General features: G+C 45.5%; 1 protein-coding gene across 6 annotated transcripts in view; it reads left to right on the top strand.

Moving 5' to 3' along the window:
- The window catches only part of ARID3A (AT-rich interaction domain 3A), a 74,838-nt gene extending 63,331 nt beyond the window's left edge, over positions 1 to 11,507 (top strand). For all 6 annotated transcript variants that reach the window (XM_031948014.1, XM_031948012.1, XM_031948008.1 and 3 more), the window contains exons 5-9: positions 4,867 to 5,050; positions 5,963 to 6,210; positions 7,300 to 7,596; positions 8,435 to 8,533; positions 10,491 to 11,507. In XM_031948014.1, the coding sequence (XP_031803874.1) occupies positions 4,867 to 5,050; positions 5,963 to 6,210; positions 7,300 to 7,596; positions 8,435 to 8,533; positions 10,491 to 10,780 (1,118 nt within the window). In that variant the 3' untranslated portion in view covers positions 10,781 to 11,507. The remainder of the gene's footprint in view (positions 1 to 4,866; positions 5,051 to 5,962; positions 6,211 to 7,299; positions 7,597 to 8,434; positions 8,534 to 10,490) is intronic.
- Positions 11,508 to 11,735: the final 228 nt, after the last annotated feature.

Here is an 11,735-nt window from a genome sequence, read left to right on the forward strand (position 1 = left end):
TCTCCATTTGTCTCTGTTTCTCCTCACTATCTTTCAGGCTCTGATACATTCTTTGTCTAAATTACTTTTACCAGTCCCTCTTTCCTCTTTTTTTTCGTTATTTCGGGTTCAGCCTGGGTAGCTCAGATATCATGGCAGCAACATCAGGGACCTCATGCTTTTGCAGCTAGCCCACCCCAATACTCCCTCCTGGCCTCCTCTGTCCTTTGAGTTCAGAGTTTGCAAGGTCAGAATTGGCCCTGTGCCACATCTACATGTTAACAGGGACCAGGGCAAACTCCGTGTTTGCTCTGGGAATTGAGCTGCCAACCTATCAAGGCCCTCACACTTCCTGTCTGGGTCCCTGACTGGACTTTGACTGAAATTTGTTGTTCAGCTTCCCTTTAGGGTTCCCTCAGGTTGTGCAACTACTCAATATTGTGCAAATCCATGCCTCCTCTGTATGTGTGTTATGTATGCACGTGAGCATACATGTACATACATAAATCTTATAGAAGGGATTCTTGCACTGGGATGGAGGCTGGATGGATTGCCCCAAAGCCCCTCCTATTACTCATGTTCTAGAAGCCTGAGATTCTTATGCTCCTGTAATTTTACAAGCCTAGATTCTAAGATTTCAGATTTCCAGGAATTTAAGCCTCTTGAGATTATAGAAAAGCAAGATTCTTAGTTTCTGAGAGTCTAAAATTTTGAGTTCTTAACAAGAATATCATCAAAGAAGCACAATAAGATTCTGGGGTTGTTAGATTTGGAGTTTCTGGTACTTTCTAAGATTTAAGCTCTCGAGATTTTTTTTCTTCTCCTTTCCTTTTCTTTCCTGTCCTTTCCTTGTCCTGTCTTGTCCTGTCCTGTCCTTCTTTGAGGCAATCAGGATTAAATCATCTTCCCAGAGTCACATAGCTAATGTCAGAGGCCAGACTTGAAACTCTAGTCCACTGCCGGTGCTCTATCCACTGCTCCACTTAGCTGCCCCAAGCTCTTGAGATACTAAGATTATCATTTTATTATTCTGAGATGTTGACCCTCTCTGTTCAGCCTTATCAACTTTCTAATTTGACTTCTTCAGCAAATATTTATGAGGTTCCTAAATCTAGCAAAGACACAAAAGGAGGAGCCAAATGGCAAAGCTTGCCCTCAGGGAACTTCCACTCTACTTTAGGACACAGTATGAATCTAAATACCTAGATAAGTAAATACAAAGTTATTTAAGAGGGACCAGGGCATATATATATATATATATATATATATATATATATATATATATATATATATATATATATATATATAAAGACCCTACCCTATATGGAATCTCATAACTAAATGTGTGAGTAGTGAAGTTATGATTTATTATCAGTAAATGTTTGGTTCATATGCCTGTTTTATATGTCTGTATTCTCAGGATCATGTAAACAATTTCTCAGGCAAAAAGAGACTAGAAAATGTTTAAGAAGCCCTGATATAAGATATTATTCTTGGCCTCCAGAGGCTTATAGTTAATAAGATGATAAAATGGAAAAAAAAGTTGGGGAGGGTGGTAGTTAGATAATAATGAAGATAATTAGTTAAACTTTAATCTTTTCAAGATGGTAATCTCTTTTAGTCTAAGAGAAATTAAATGACTTGTCCAGAACTCAAATTTTAATTAATTCATTCTAAATCCAACAGTATCCACTGGATCTCTTTGCTGGGGTTTAAAAGCAGTCCTTTCCTCTCTTCACAGTCATGGTCTTAACAGTCAGCCATTTCATCATCGACACATATTTGTTCCTCAAGCAACATAGGAAAAGAAATCAGGAAGGTGGATAATAGGAAGTGATTTAGAATTGAAGACTAGGATTATAGATTTAGAGCCACAAGGTTCCTTAGAGGCCATTTGAATTCAACCCACTCATTTTACAGACGAGGAAATTGAGTCATGGGAAGTTATACAAAATATCCAAAGTATAACACAAGTTACCACACATATAGCAGAGATAGGATTTGAACTCAAGAGTCAGGGCTCTTTTCACTAAACCACACTACTTCACTTGTCAAGAGATGAGGAACTCATTACCTCCTCAAGGGAGCCTATTCCATTTCTCAACAGTTCTGATGATTGGGAAATTTTCCCCCATATCAAGTTGAAATTTGACTCTTTGTGACTTCTGTCTTACTCAAAGCCTCAACTAAGAAATCACCGAAACTTTGTAGAATAATTTTAGTAGAGCCGTGTTATGGGAATTTGACATATATTTCCATAATTGTCCTGTTGCACAAGAAAAGTCATATCAAAAAGGAAAAAAATGAGAATAAAAAAAAAGCAAACAACAAAAAGGTGAAAGAAAATGCTGTTTTGGTCTACATTCAGTCTCCATAGTTTTTTTTTTTTTTTTTTCTGGATGTTGATGGCATGTTCCATTCTAAGTCTATTGGAATTTCCTTGAATCACCACATTGTTTAGAAGAGCCGAGTCCATCACAGTTGATCATCACGTAATATTGTTTCTGTGTACAATGATCTCCTGGCTCTGCTCATCTCACTCAGCATCAGTTCCTGTAAGTCTCTCCAGGCCTTTCTGAATCATCCTGCTGGTCATTTCTTACAGAAATAACATTCTGTCACATTCATACACCATAACTTACTCAACCATTCTCCAATTGATGGGCAGCCACTCAGTTTCCAGTTTCTGGCCACTACAGAAAGGGCTGCCACAGACATTTTTGCACATACAGGTCCCTTTCCCTTCTTTATGATCTTAGAGAAGCCTTGTTAACAATAGAACTGGAAAAAAAAATGGAAGGGGATGTCCCCAGAGGTGTCCAGATCAGCGAAAGCTAGACAACCACTCATCACATGTTGGAGTTAGAAGTTTTTCCAAGTAGCAGATGGCCACCAAGTCCCCTTCCAGTGCTGAGATTCTAGTATTCTTTTGGATCCAAGACAAAACAGGCCTAGAATGTTTTAAATTTTTTTTGGTTCTCATATAAATACCAATTTTTTTTTCCCTTGCAGAAAAGGAAGGTGTGTTGTGTTTGGGTTGGGATAGTGGTGACGGGATACGTGTAATTATTGGTTTATGACAAGAGTCTGTTGAACTTGTCTGCAGTGAGTTTAGAGCAGGCAGTCTCCCAGGAATCAATCCATTCATATATTTAGCAAACACTTATTAAGTGCCTACTATGTTGCTGGGCACTGTGCTAGACATTGTTGGGGCAGAGGTGAAATTGAAGCAGCCCCTGTCTTCAAAGGGGAGTAAAACATGAACACACTGATAAGCAAATTAAAACTCATGTCAAGAGGACGAGAGCATTGAGAGCTGAAAGGTGGGGGGAGGAGAGAGCTTGGTGGTGAGAGCCTGGAGTCAGGAGAACCGGAATTCAGATGTGGCTTCAGACACTAGTCCCTTAACCCTTTTTTGCCTCAGTTTCCTCTTCTGTAAAATGAGCTGGAGAAGGAAATGGCAAACCAGTCCAGTAATTTTTGCCAAGAAAACCCCCAAATGGGGTCAGAGAGAATTAGATGTGATTGACAGGACTTAACAACAAAAGGGTTCTATAAGGTAGAAGTAAAAAGAGAATGCCTTCTGGTCATCAGGGAGTACCTCAGCAGTGTTACATATGGGGAACATTGAACAAGCCAGTTTTCCTGAGATGAACAATATACAAAAATGGGAAAGTGGCCCAAACAATATACAAAAATGGGGAAATGGCCCAAACAATATACAAAAAAAATGGGAAAATGGCCCAAACAATATACAAAAATGGGAAAATGGTCCAAAATCAGACCGAGAAGGTAGGTGGAAGCTAGCTTGTGGAGGGCTACGCTCTGCGGTAGCTAATTGCTTCCTTCTGGTGGGGTCTGGATGATCCTGGGCGCTCTAAAGTTAATGACCACAGAGCCCAAGCTCTGCCACTTCCTGCCCAGATGAAAAGTATAGTATGGTGATGGACTTTATTCTATCATTCAAAGCCCCAGAGACTTATCAACAAAACACTGATATGTTTTTCAATCGTGTCCAACTCTCTGTGACCCCATTTGGGGTTTTCTTGGTAAAGGTTAGACTAGAGTGGTTAGTTGGCCATTTCTTTCTCCAGAAAAAAAGTTGTCCTCTAAATGGTTTTTAAAAATTATCCATATTATTTTCTTGAAATTGACTAAGCTGAAATAAAATGAGTAGAAATCATGGGTCAATTCAAAAAACATTGCTTTTAAATTTGTATTGCTATGATTTGTTTTGATGTTTCTCACAATGGGTCCAAAGTGTAAATCATTCTCTTTCCATCCAAACCCTCCTCTCCCTCAGCTTCCCTATTATCCCCAAAGGTACCAGCATTACCCAAGCTCAGATATCCTCACCTCTGCCAAATCTTGGCGTTTCTATCCCAACAATTTATTTCCCATATGTCCTCTTTAGGCCATGGACTAGGCACATAACCTCCTAATTGGTCTTTCTGCTTTGAGTTTCTTCCCTCTTGCAATGTCTCCTTCCATTTAGGTGTCAAACTGATTTTCCTGAAGGGTAGGTCTGCTTTTTCTCATGATAGTCCATCTCTGTGGACTTTGTTGCCCATACCTAGAATTTACTTCCTCCTCATTTCTGCCTTTTAGAATCCCTGGCTTCCTTCAAGACTCAACTCAAGATCTACCTTCTGCAGGAGGCTTTTCCTTCATGTCATCCCCTTCCCTCTAAGACAGTTTCCAGGGTATCCTCCTTGTAGGATGTTTGAACATATTTGTTTATATGTTGTCCCCCTGACCAGACTGTGAGCCGCTTGCGGGCCAGCACCGCCTCTTTACCTTTCTGTGTTTCTGCGTCCTTGGCACAGTCCCCAGGTATTGGATGATTACTTACTGAGTGACACCGCTGTCTCATCTCTCCCCTGGCAGGGACCCCAGTGAATCGGATCCCTATCATGGCAAAGCAGGTCCTGGATTTGTACATGCTCTACGTGTTGGTGACCGAGAAGGGTGGCCTGGTCGAAGTGATCAACAAGAAGCTCTGGAGGGAGATCACCAAGGGCCTCAACCTGCCCACATCCATCACCAGTGCTGCCTTCACCCTGCGGACACAGTGAGTCCCAGGGGCTTGGGCTTGGGCTTAGGGGTGGGGGGGGGGGGGGGGGAGTGGATGGAGAGCTGGAGTCAGAAGGCCTGAGTTCAATCCAGCTTCAGGCACCTACCAGCTGTATGGTCCTGGGCAAGCCACTTAGCCTATAAATGCCTCAGTTTCCTTACTATCTGGGTGACCACTTAACTCGGGGATCTTCAAACTTTTTAAATAGGGGCCAGTTCACTGTCCCTCAGACTGTTGGAGGGCCGGACCATAGTAAAAACAAAAACTTTGTTTTGTGGGCCTTTAAATAAAGAAACTTCATAGCCCTGAGTGAGGGGGATAATTGTCCTCAGCTGCCACATCTGGCCCACGGGCTATAGTTTGAGGACCCCTGACTTAACTTGTTAACCTCAGTTTCCCCCACTACAAAACCTCTCCAGGGCTGTTGTGAGGATTAAATGAGATAATATTTATAAAGTACCACACCTGACTCATAGCAGGTAGATGATAAAATCAACCTGCCTACCTTCTTTCTGCCCTCTTCCTTCCTTCCCTCCTTCTTTCCTCCCTTTCTTTCTTTTCTCCTTCCTTTCCTTCTTTCTTCCTTCTTTTTCCCTCCTTCCTTTTTTCCCTGCATTTCTTCCCTTTCTTCCTTCCAAAATGGGAAAGATCGAAAGAAGGGGGTAAAGAAAGAATAACAATAAAACTCATTTCTATAGCACTTGAAGCAGTTCCCTCAGAACAACTTTGTAAGTTGGGTCATGTGAATATGGTTGTCCCCATTCTATAGATGAGGAAACTGAGATATAGAAACTTTTTCTGGGCCTCTCAGCTGGTCAGGGTCAGATTTAACTCCATTGTACAGCACCATTCTCAAAATCACTGTGTTCCTTGTTGTTTCCTTCTCTCTTCCCCCCATCCCCATGACAGATACATGAAATACCTGTATCCCTATGAATGTGAGAAGCGTGGGCTGAGCAATCCCAGTGAGTTACAGGCAGCCATCGACAGCAACCGGCGGGAGGGCCGCCGACAGGGCTTTGGGGGCTCCCTCTTTGCCTACTCTCCAGGAGGAGCCCACAGCATGCTCTCCTCACCCAAGCTACAGGTGGCCCCCCTGGCACTGTCGGCCAATAGCAACGGAGGAGCCATCGCCCCAACCCAGAAGATCAAAAAAGGTGAGTGTACGCTGGACCCTGGAGTGTCGGGCTGGTGATTGGCTAGATCGTAGTGTTGGTGGCTAAAAAGAATGAAAAAATAAGAAAGGGACTGGGTTAGGAAGAGCTTTAAAAGTAAAACAAAAGAGGCAGGAGGTGGCGCAGTGGACAGAATACCAGCCCTGAAGTCAGGAGGACCTGAGTTCAAATCTGGCCTCAGAAACTTAAACACTTCTGGCTGTGTGACCCTGGGCAAGTCACTTAATCCCAATTGCCTCAGCAAAAAAAAAAAAAGTAAAACAAAAAACTTTATATTTGATCCTGGGTGGGGAAATTAGAACACCAAAGACCTGAGTTTGAATCTTCCTTCAGATATTTTGCTTTCTGACCTTAGACAGTCACACGATCTTCCTGGGCCTCAGTATGCCCATCTGTAAAATGAGCAGATTCGTTGACTGCTAAGTGTCCTTCCAGTTTTCCTCTGTGAGCCTTTCTCAGGCAGTGTTGGTTATTGAGTGCTTTCCCCACTTGGAACGGAGGGTTGGCTAGGGAAGGTCGGTCAGTTATCGAATGATGTAGATGTCCAGTCAGGCTGTGTTCTGTGTGTGTAGAGTTGGTGGGAAGATAAAGGGATCTGGATCGTGACCCAACCAAAGCAGAGATCTTGGGGTGGAGCTTCAGGGAGAGAAGGCTTCCTGGAGGAAGGAGCATTGTTGCACTCAAGTCTGGCCCATGGGAAGGATTTCATTGTAGGATTATGGACTCCCCTAGAGCCCCAGTGTTCCTGGCCCAAACAGGCCCAGAGAAGAAATGTGATGGGGATGGGTAGCCCTGGAGGGGCTAAGTGACTTCAGGCTTCAGGAGGGATGGCGGGGGCCAGGGGAGATGGCCTAAAAGGGCCGACTTCAGCTAAACACAGGGAAGAGCTTCCCTAGCAGGATGGTCTAAAGGGGCTACCTTGGGAGAGAGTGAATTCCTCATCCCCTGGCACATGCAAGTAAATGCTGGGACGACCACGTACCAGAGAGTTTGCAGAGGAGTGTCCTTTGTGGAGTGGGAGGGTGGCCCCAGATGCTGAGGTCTGTGACGCCATACTTTTGTCCTGCCCAGAGGAGGATTCTTCCATTCCCATCACGGTGCCCAGCCGTCTCCCCGTCTCCCTGGCAGGCCACTCTGTGGTGGCAGCCCAGGCGGCAGCTGTGCAGGCAGCTGCAGCCCAGGCAGCCGTGGTGGCCCAGGCAGCTGCTCTGGAACAGCTGCGGGAGAAGCTGGAGTCTGGGGAGCCTCCAGAGAAGAAGATGGTCCTGGTGGCAGATGAGCAACAGAGACTGATGCAGCGAGCCCTGCAGCAAAACCTCTTGGCCATGAGTGCCCAGCTGCCCATGAGCATCCGGATCAATAGCCAAGGTAGCTACGTCGGGGGTTTAGAACTTTCAGAGCTGAGGAAGTCAGTCAAGCTTTAGAACCCAGGAGGTCAGAGCTGGGAGAGCCCTTAGAGCCCAGGAGGTCAGAGCTGGGAGGGCCCTTAGAACCCAGGAGGTCAGAGCTGGGAGGGCCCTTAGAACCCAGGAGGTCAGAGCTGGGAGGGCCCTTAGAGCCCAGGATGTCAGAGCTGGGAGGGCCCTTAGAACCCAAGAGGTCAGAGCTGGGGAAGGAGCCTCAAAACAGAAAATGTCAAAACTGAAAGATCTTAGAACATAGGGTGACAGAGCTTAGATCCCTTAGAATTTTAAATATCAGACCTGACAGAGATCTTAGAACATATAAAAATAGAGCAGAAAATACCTCTGAGATTATCTATACCACCCATTCATTCATAGATGAGGATGCTAAGGGACAACTCGGCCAATCTTAACAGTTCACAATAGAACTGGGACTTCTAATACCTATTATGTCACAATTAACTCTTATAAAGTGTTGGCATTCTGTTGGCCCTCAAAGCTTACAAAAGTATAGTGCAGATAAGATCATTCCCATTTTACAGCTGGGAAAGCCAAGCCTCCTGACTTGGACCTGTGGGAAGGTGAGGCAAAGGGGAGTACGTGGGCCTGCCTTTCCAGAGGAGGCTTCCAAAGCTCAGCCAGGGACAGTGTTGGTCTTGGTCACTGAAGCTTTCTTCCACCACCTGAGAAAAAATTCTGGGACCCCCCACCAGGCACTCCCCCGTCAGAAGGTCCTTTTGCCTCCTCTCCTCCCCTCTCCACTAATACTCATCAGTTTTCTTCCCCTGCTTCTGCCTCTCCAGCATCAGAGAATCGCCAAGACTCAGCCATGAACCTAGCCAGCACCAATGGCACCAACAGTATTAGCATGTCCGTGGAAATCAACGGTATCATGTATACAGGTATGTCCCAGACTGGCTTGGGGCCCCCCGCCCTGAGCCTGGTGTCACAGCTAGCTCCCAGGACTGTGCTAGGACCCCTTCAGAGCAGAAACAGAAGACCATGGTCCCTTTGGGACTGAGATTGGGAATTAGATGTCCAGCAATTCTGGATTCTCAGAAAATAGGGCGCCAGCAGGGGGTCACCAGAGAGATGTCCTCAGGTTTTCTCAGGTCACAAGTGCCTCTTGACTTTGTGAGCTCCAAACAGCACCCTTTGGCTACTTTGAAAAGTGGGGTAACCAAGGATTGCTGACCACAAAGGCTGGTAGTACCATTTTCATGGACTCACAGATCACAAACCCTAAAGGGTCATCTAATGAGTTCTCTATCTGTCTGTCTTTCTCTCTATGTTTTTCTGTTTCTGTCTCTCTCTGTCTCTCTTTGTCTCTCTGTATATTTCTCTGTCTCTGTCTCTCTCCCTCCCCGCCCCCCTTCTCATTCCCTCCTCTCTCTCAGAGTTGGCTGCAGTTCTTTGTTCCCCTTCCTTGGAGGTCTCCGTAGCAGCCAAGTGATCCCCCGTTACCTGTGTTATAAGAGAGAGTCCATTTAGGACTTAACCTAAAGCAGACATCTCAGGACTGGAAGGGCCTCTGCAGCCGTCTCACCCAGGCCACACCTGAACCCCATCCCCTTTACAGAACGTACAGATGGACACATCTTACTACCTAGGTCACTTTAGACCTGTCCCTTAACTTCACCACGCTTCAACTTCTCTTTGTTCAGTCATTTCAGTCATGTCTAACTCTAGGGATATTCTTGGCAGCAATCCTGGAGTGCTTTGCCATTTCTTTCTCCAGTTCATTTTACAGATGAGGAAACTAAAACACACAGACTTAAGCAACTTGTCCAGGGCCATACAGCTAGTAAGAATCTGAGGCAGGATTTGAACTTATGAAGATGTCTTCCTGATGTCCAGCCCCGTGCTTTGTGCATTAGGGCAGCACCAAGCTGCCCAGACTTCTGTTTGCTTATTAGTAAAGTGAAGGAGGTAGGTTAGATGGCCTTATAAGGGAAACCCTCCCAGTTTTAGATCTATCTGTGAGCCTCTGAATATTCAGTAAGGGGACACCCAGGTCTTGCTTGACCATCTCTGAAGAGGAACCTACTGCATTAGACCCATTCGTTTCATCTCAGGATAGCTTTATCTGACCCATAGGAAGCTTTTCTGGACAGCAAGTCCACACTGGCAATGTCTGCTCCTTGTCCTTACTCTACTTTGTGGGACCAAATTGCAGAGTTCTAATCCCTTTAACACATGACGGTCTTTCAGACAGCAGTCTTGCTCCTGCTCAGTCTCCTCTGCCCCAACCTGAACAAGCTTTGTTCCTTCAGCTGGTCTTTACAGGCCATGAGCTCCCCTCATGGCTCTCACTCTGAGCATTCTCCAGGTGATCTGGGTCCTTTCTGAACTGTGGCTTCTAAAATTACCCAAGGTACTCCAGATATGGTCCACCAGGGCAGAGAAAGGTAGACCTTTCCCCTCCTTGTTTCTAGAAACTTTGCCTTTCCTAATGCTGGCCAAGCTCATTTTCTTTTTTGGCTATTGTTGTTTTGTTTTGTTCTTAGCTTTGTACATCATATTACTGACTTAGGGAATTCATTCTAAGGCTCCTTCTAACTCCAAAATAATGTGCTTCTGTAATCCCACCCCCTCTTTTTACAGCTTAAGAAATGGAGGTCCACCCAGAGGAACTAGAGTGCCCAAGAATTATCTAGAGAAAATAGCCAAAGTGAGATTCCAGACCTAAGTTTTCTGGATTGAAATCAGTCTTCCTTCTGTCCAAGCTTTTTGAGGAGTGCTACCTGTGGGTCCCCAGGAAAAGGAGGGAGCCCCCGGTCCTCTCTGACTCTTAGAGCTCTGGGGAGCAGCTCCTGGACCCCGACTTTGCCGAACTCAGCCCTTTCTGTCTCTTTCCAGGGGTGTTATTTGCTCAGCCTCCAGGCACGGCAGCCACTGTTCCAGCCTCCACTCACAACAAAGGTGGCAGCAATGGCAGCAGCAGCAGCAACAACAGCAGCAACAACAGCAGCAGCAACAGCAGCAGCAGCAGCAGCCGGGGAGGGCCGGGCACAGGGCCTGGCAGCGGAGGTGGCAGCAACAGCAGCGGCAACAGCAGTGGAGGCAGCAGCGGCAGCAGCGGCTCTCAGGCTGGGGCAGCGGGTCTGTCTGTCCCTCCAGCTTCTACCTCGAATAACTCTTTGCCTTAAGCTGCCAAGAGGGCTTAGCCTGCCCCCCTCCTCTCTCTCTCTCTCTCTCGCTCACTCCCTTTCTCACCCACTTGCTGAGCCCCCTGGACTGGTGGGGTGGTGGGAAAGGGAGACCCCAAGAAGGGGTGAGCAAGGGAGGAACGGGGAGTGGGGGGTGGGGATAATACGCCGGGGAAGGGAGATCAAAACAGGGAGCTAGAGCTGACACCCCAAGATAGATACACACATACCAGGAAATCTATAAAGAGAATTGAATAAAACCAGGGGAAAAGAGAAGGAACACTTGAATTTCTCCAGGTTTCGGACCCTCCAAGAAATGAATCATCAAGAGAAAGAGAAGGGGAAAGTAGGGAAAGGGGAAGCTAAAGAGACTTTTCGTAATCCCCAAGGGACTAAGCTGGGTCCGTGGGGGTTCAGGTTTTTTAATCAGTTGCTTTGTAGATTCAACACTGTTTACCTCACACATACCCTGCACTCTTTTTATAATTTCTGTTGTCATCGATCCCACGTTCATCATACCCAGCTCCTTGGTTCCACAGTAAGCCCTGAGCCTAGAGCAGAGAAGTCTTTGTTGGTGATTTGGGGGAGTGGGGAAGGGGGAGGGAGGGAAGGGGAGAGAAGAATTGTTTTTGTAAAGACATAACTACACTCAAACTATATGGGGGTTTTTAAGAGGTTTTTGGCTTTTGTTTTGAGGTGGTTTTTTTGTAAATAATCTATTTTATTCTCTAAGAAAAAATCAAACTTAGGAAAAAAATACATATATATATATTCGTATTTGTTCAGGGAAACTGAACTTGAAAAAAAAAAGAAAAAAATGTTTAATAACCTTTTTATTAATCCCTTTCCCCTTTCCTACCCCTTACTATGATTAATTTTTTTTGTGAATTTCCTATGATGCTTTGCTGTTCACAAGCTGGGGATGCTTGGTGACCCTGGAGTCTCCAGGGGCTGA

This window comes from Sarcophilus harrisii, chromosome 1 (assembly GCF_902635505.1).
Source record: "Sarcophilus harrisii chromosome 1, mSarHar1.11, whole genome shotgun sequence".
Taxonomy (NCBI): domain Eukaryota; kingdom Metazoa; phylum Chordata; class Mammalia; order Dasyuromorphia; family Dasyuridae; genus Sarcophilus; species Sarcophilus harrisii.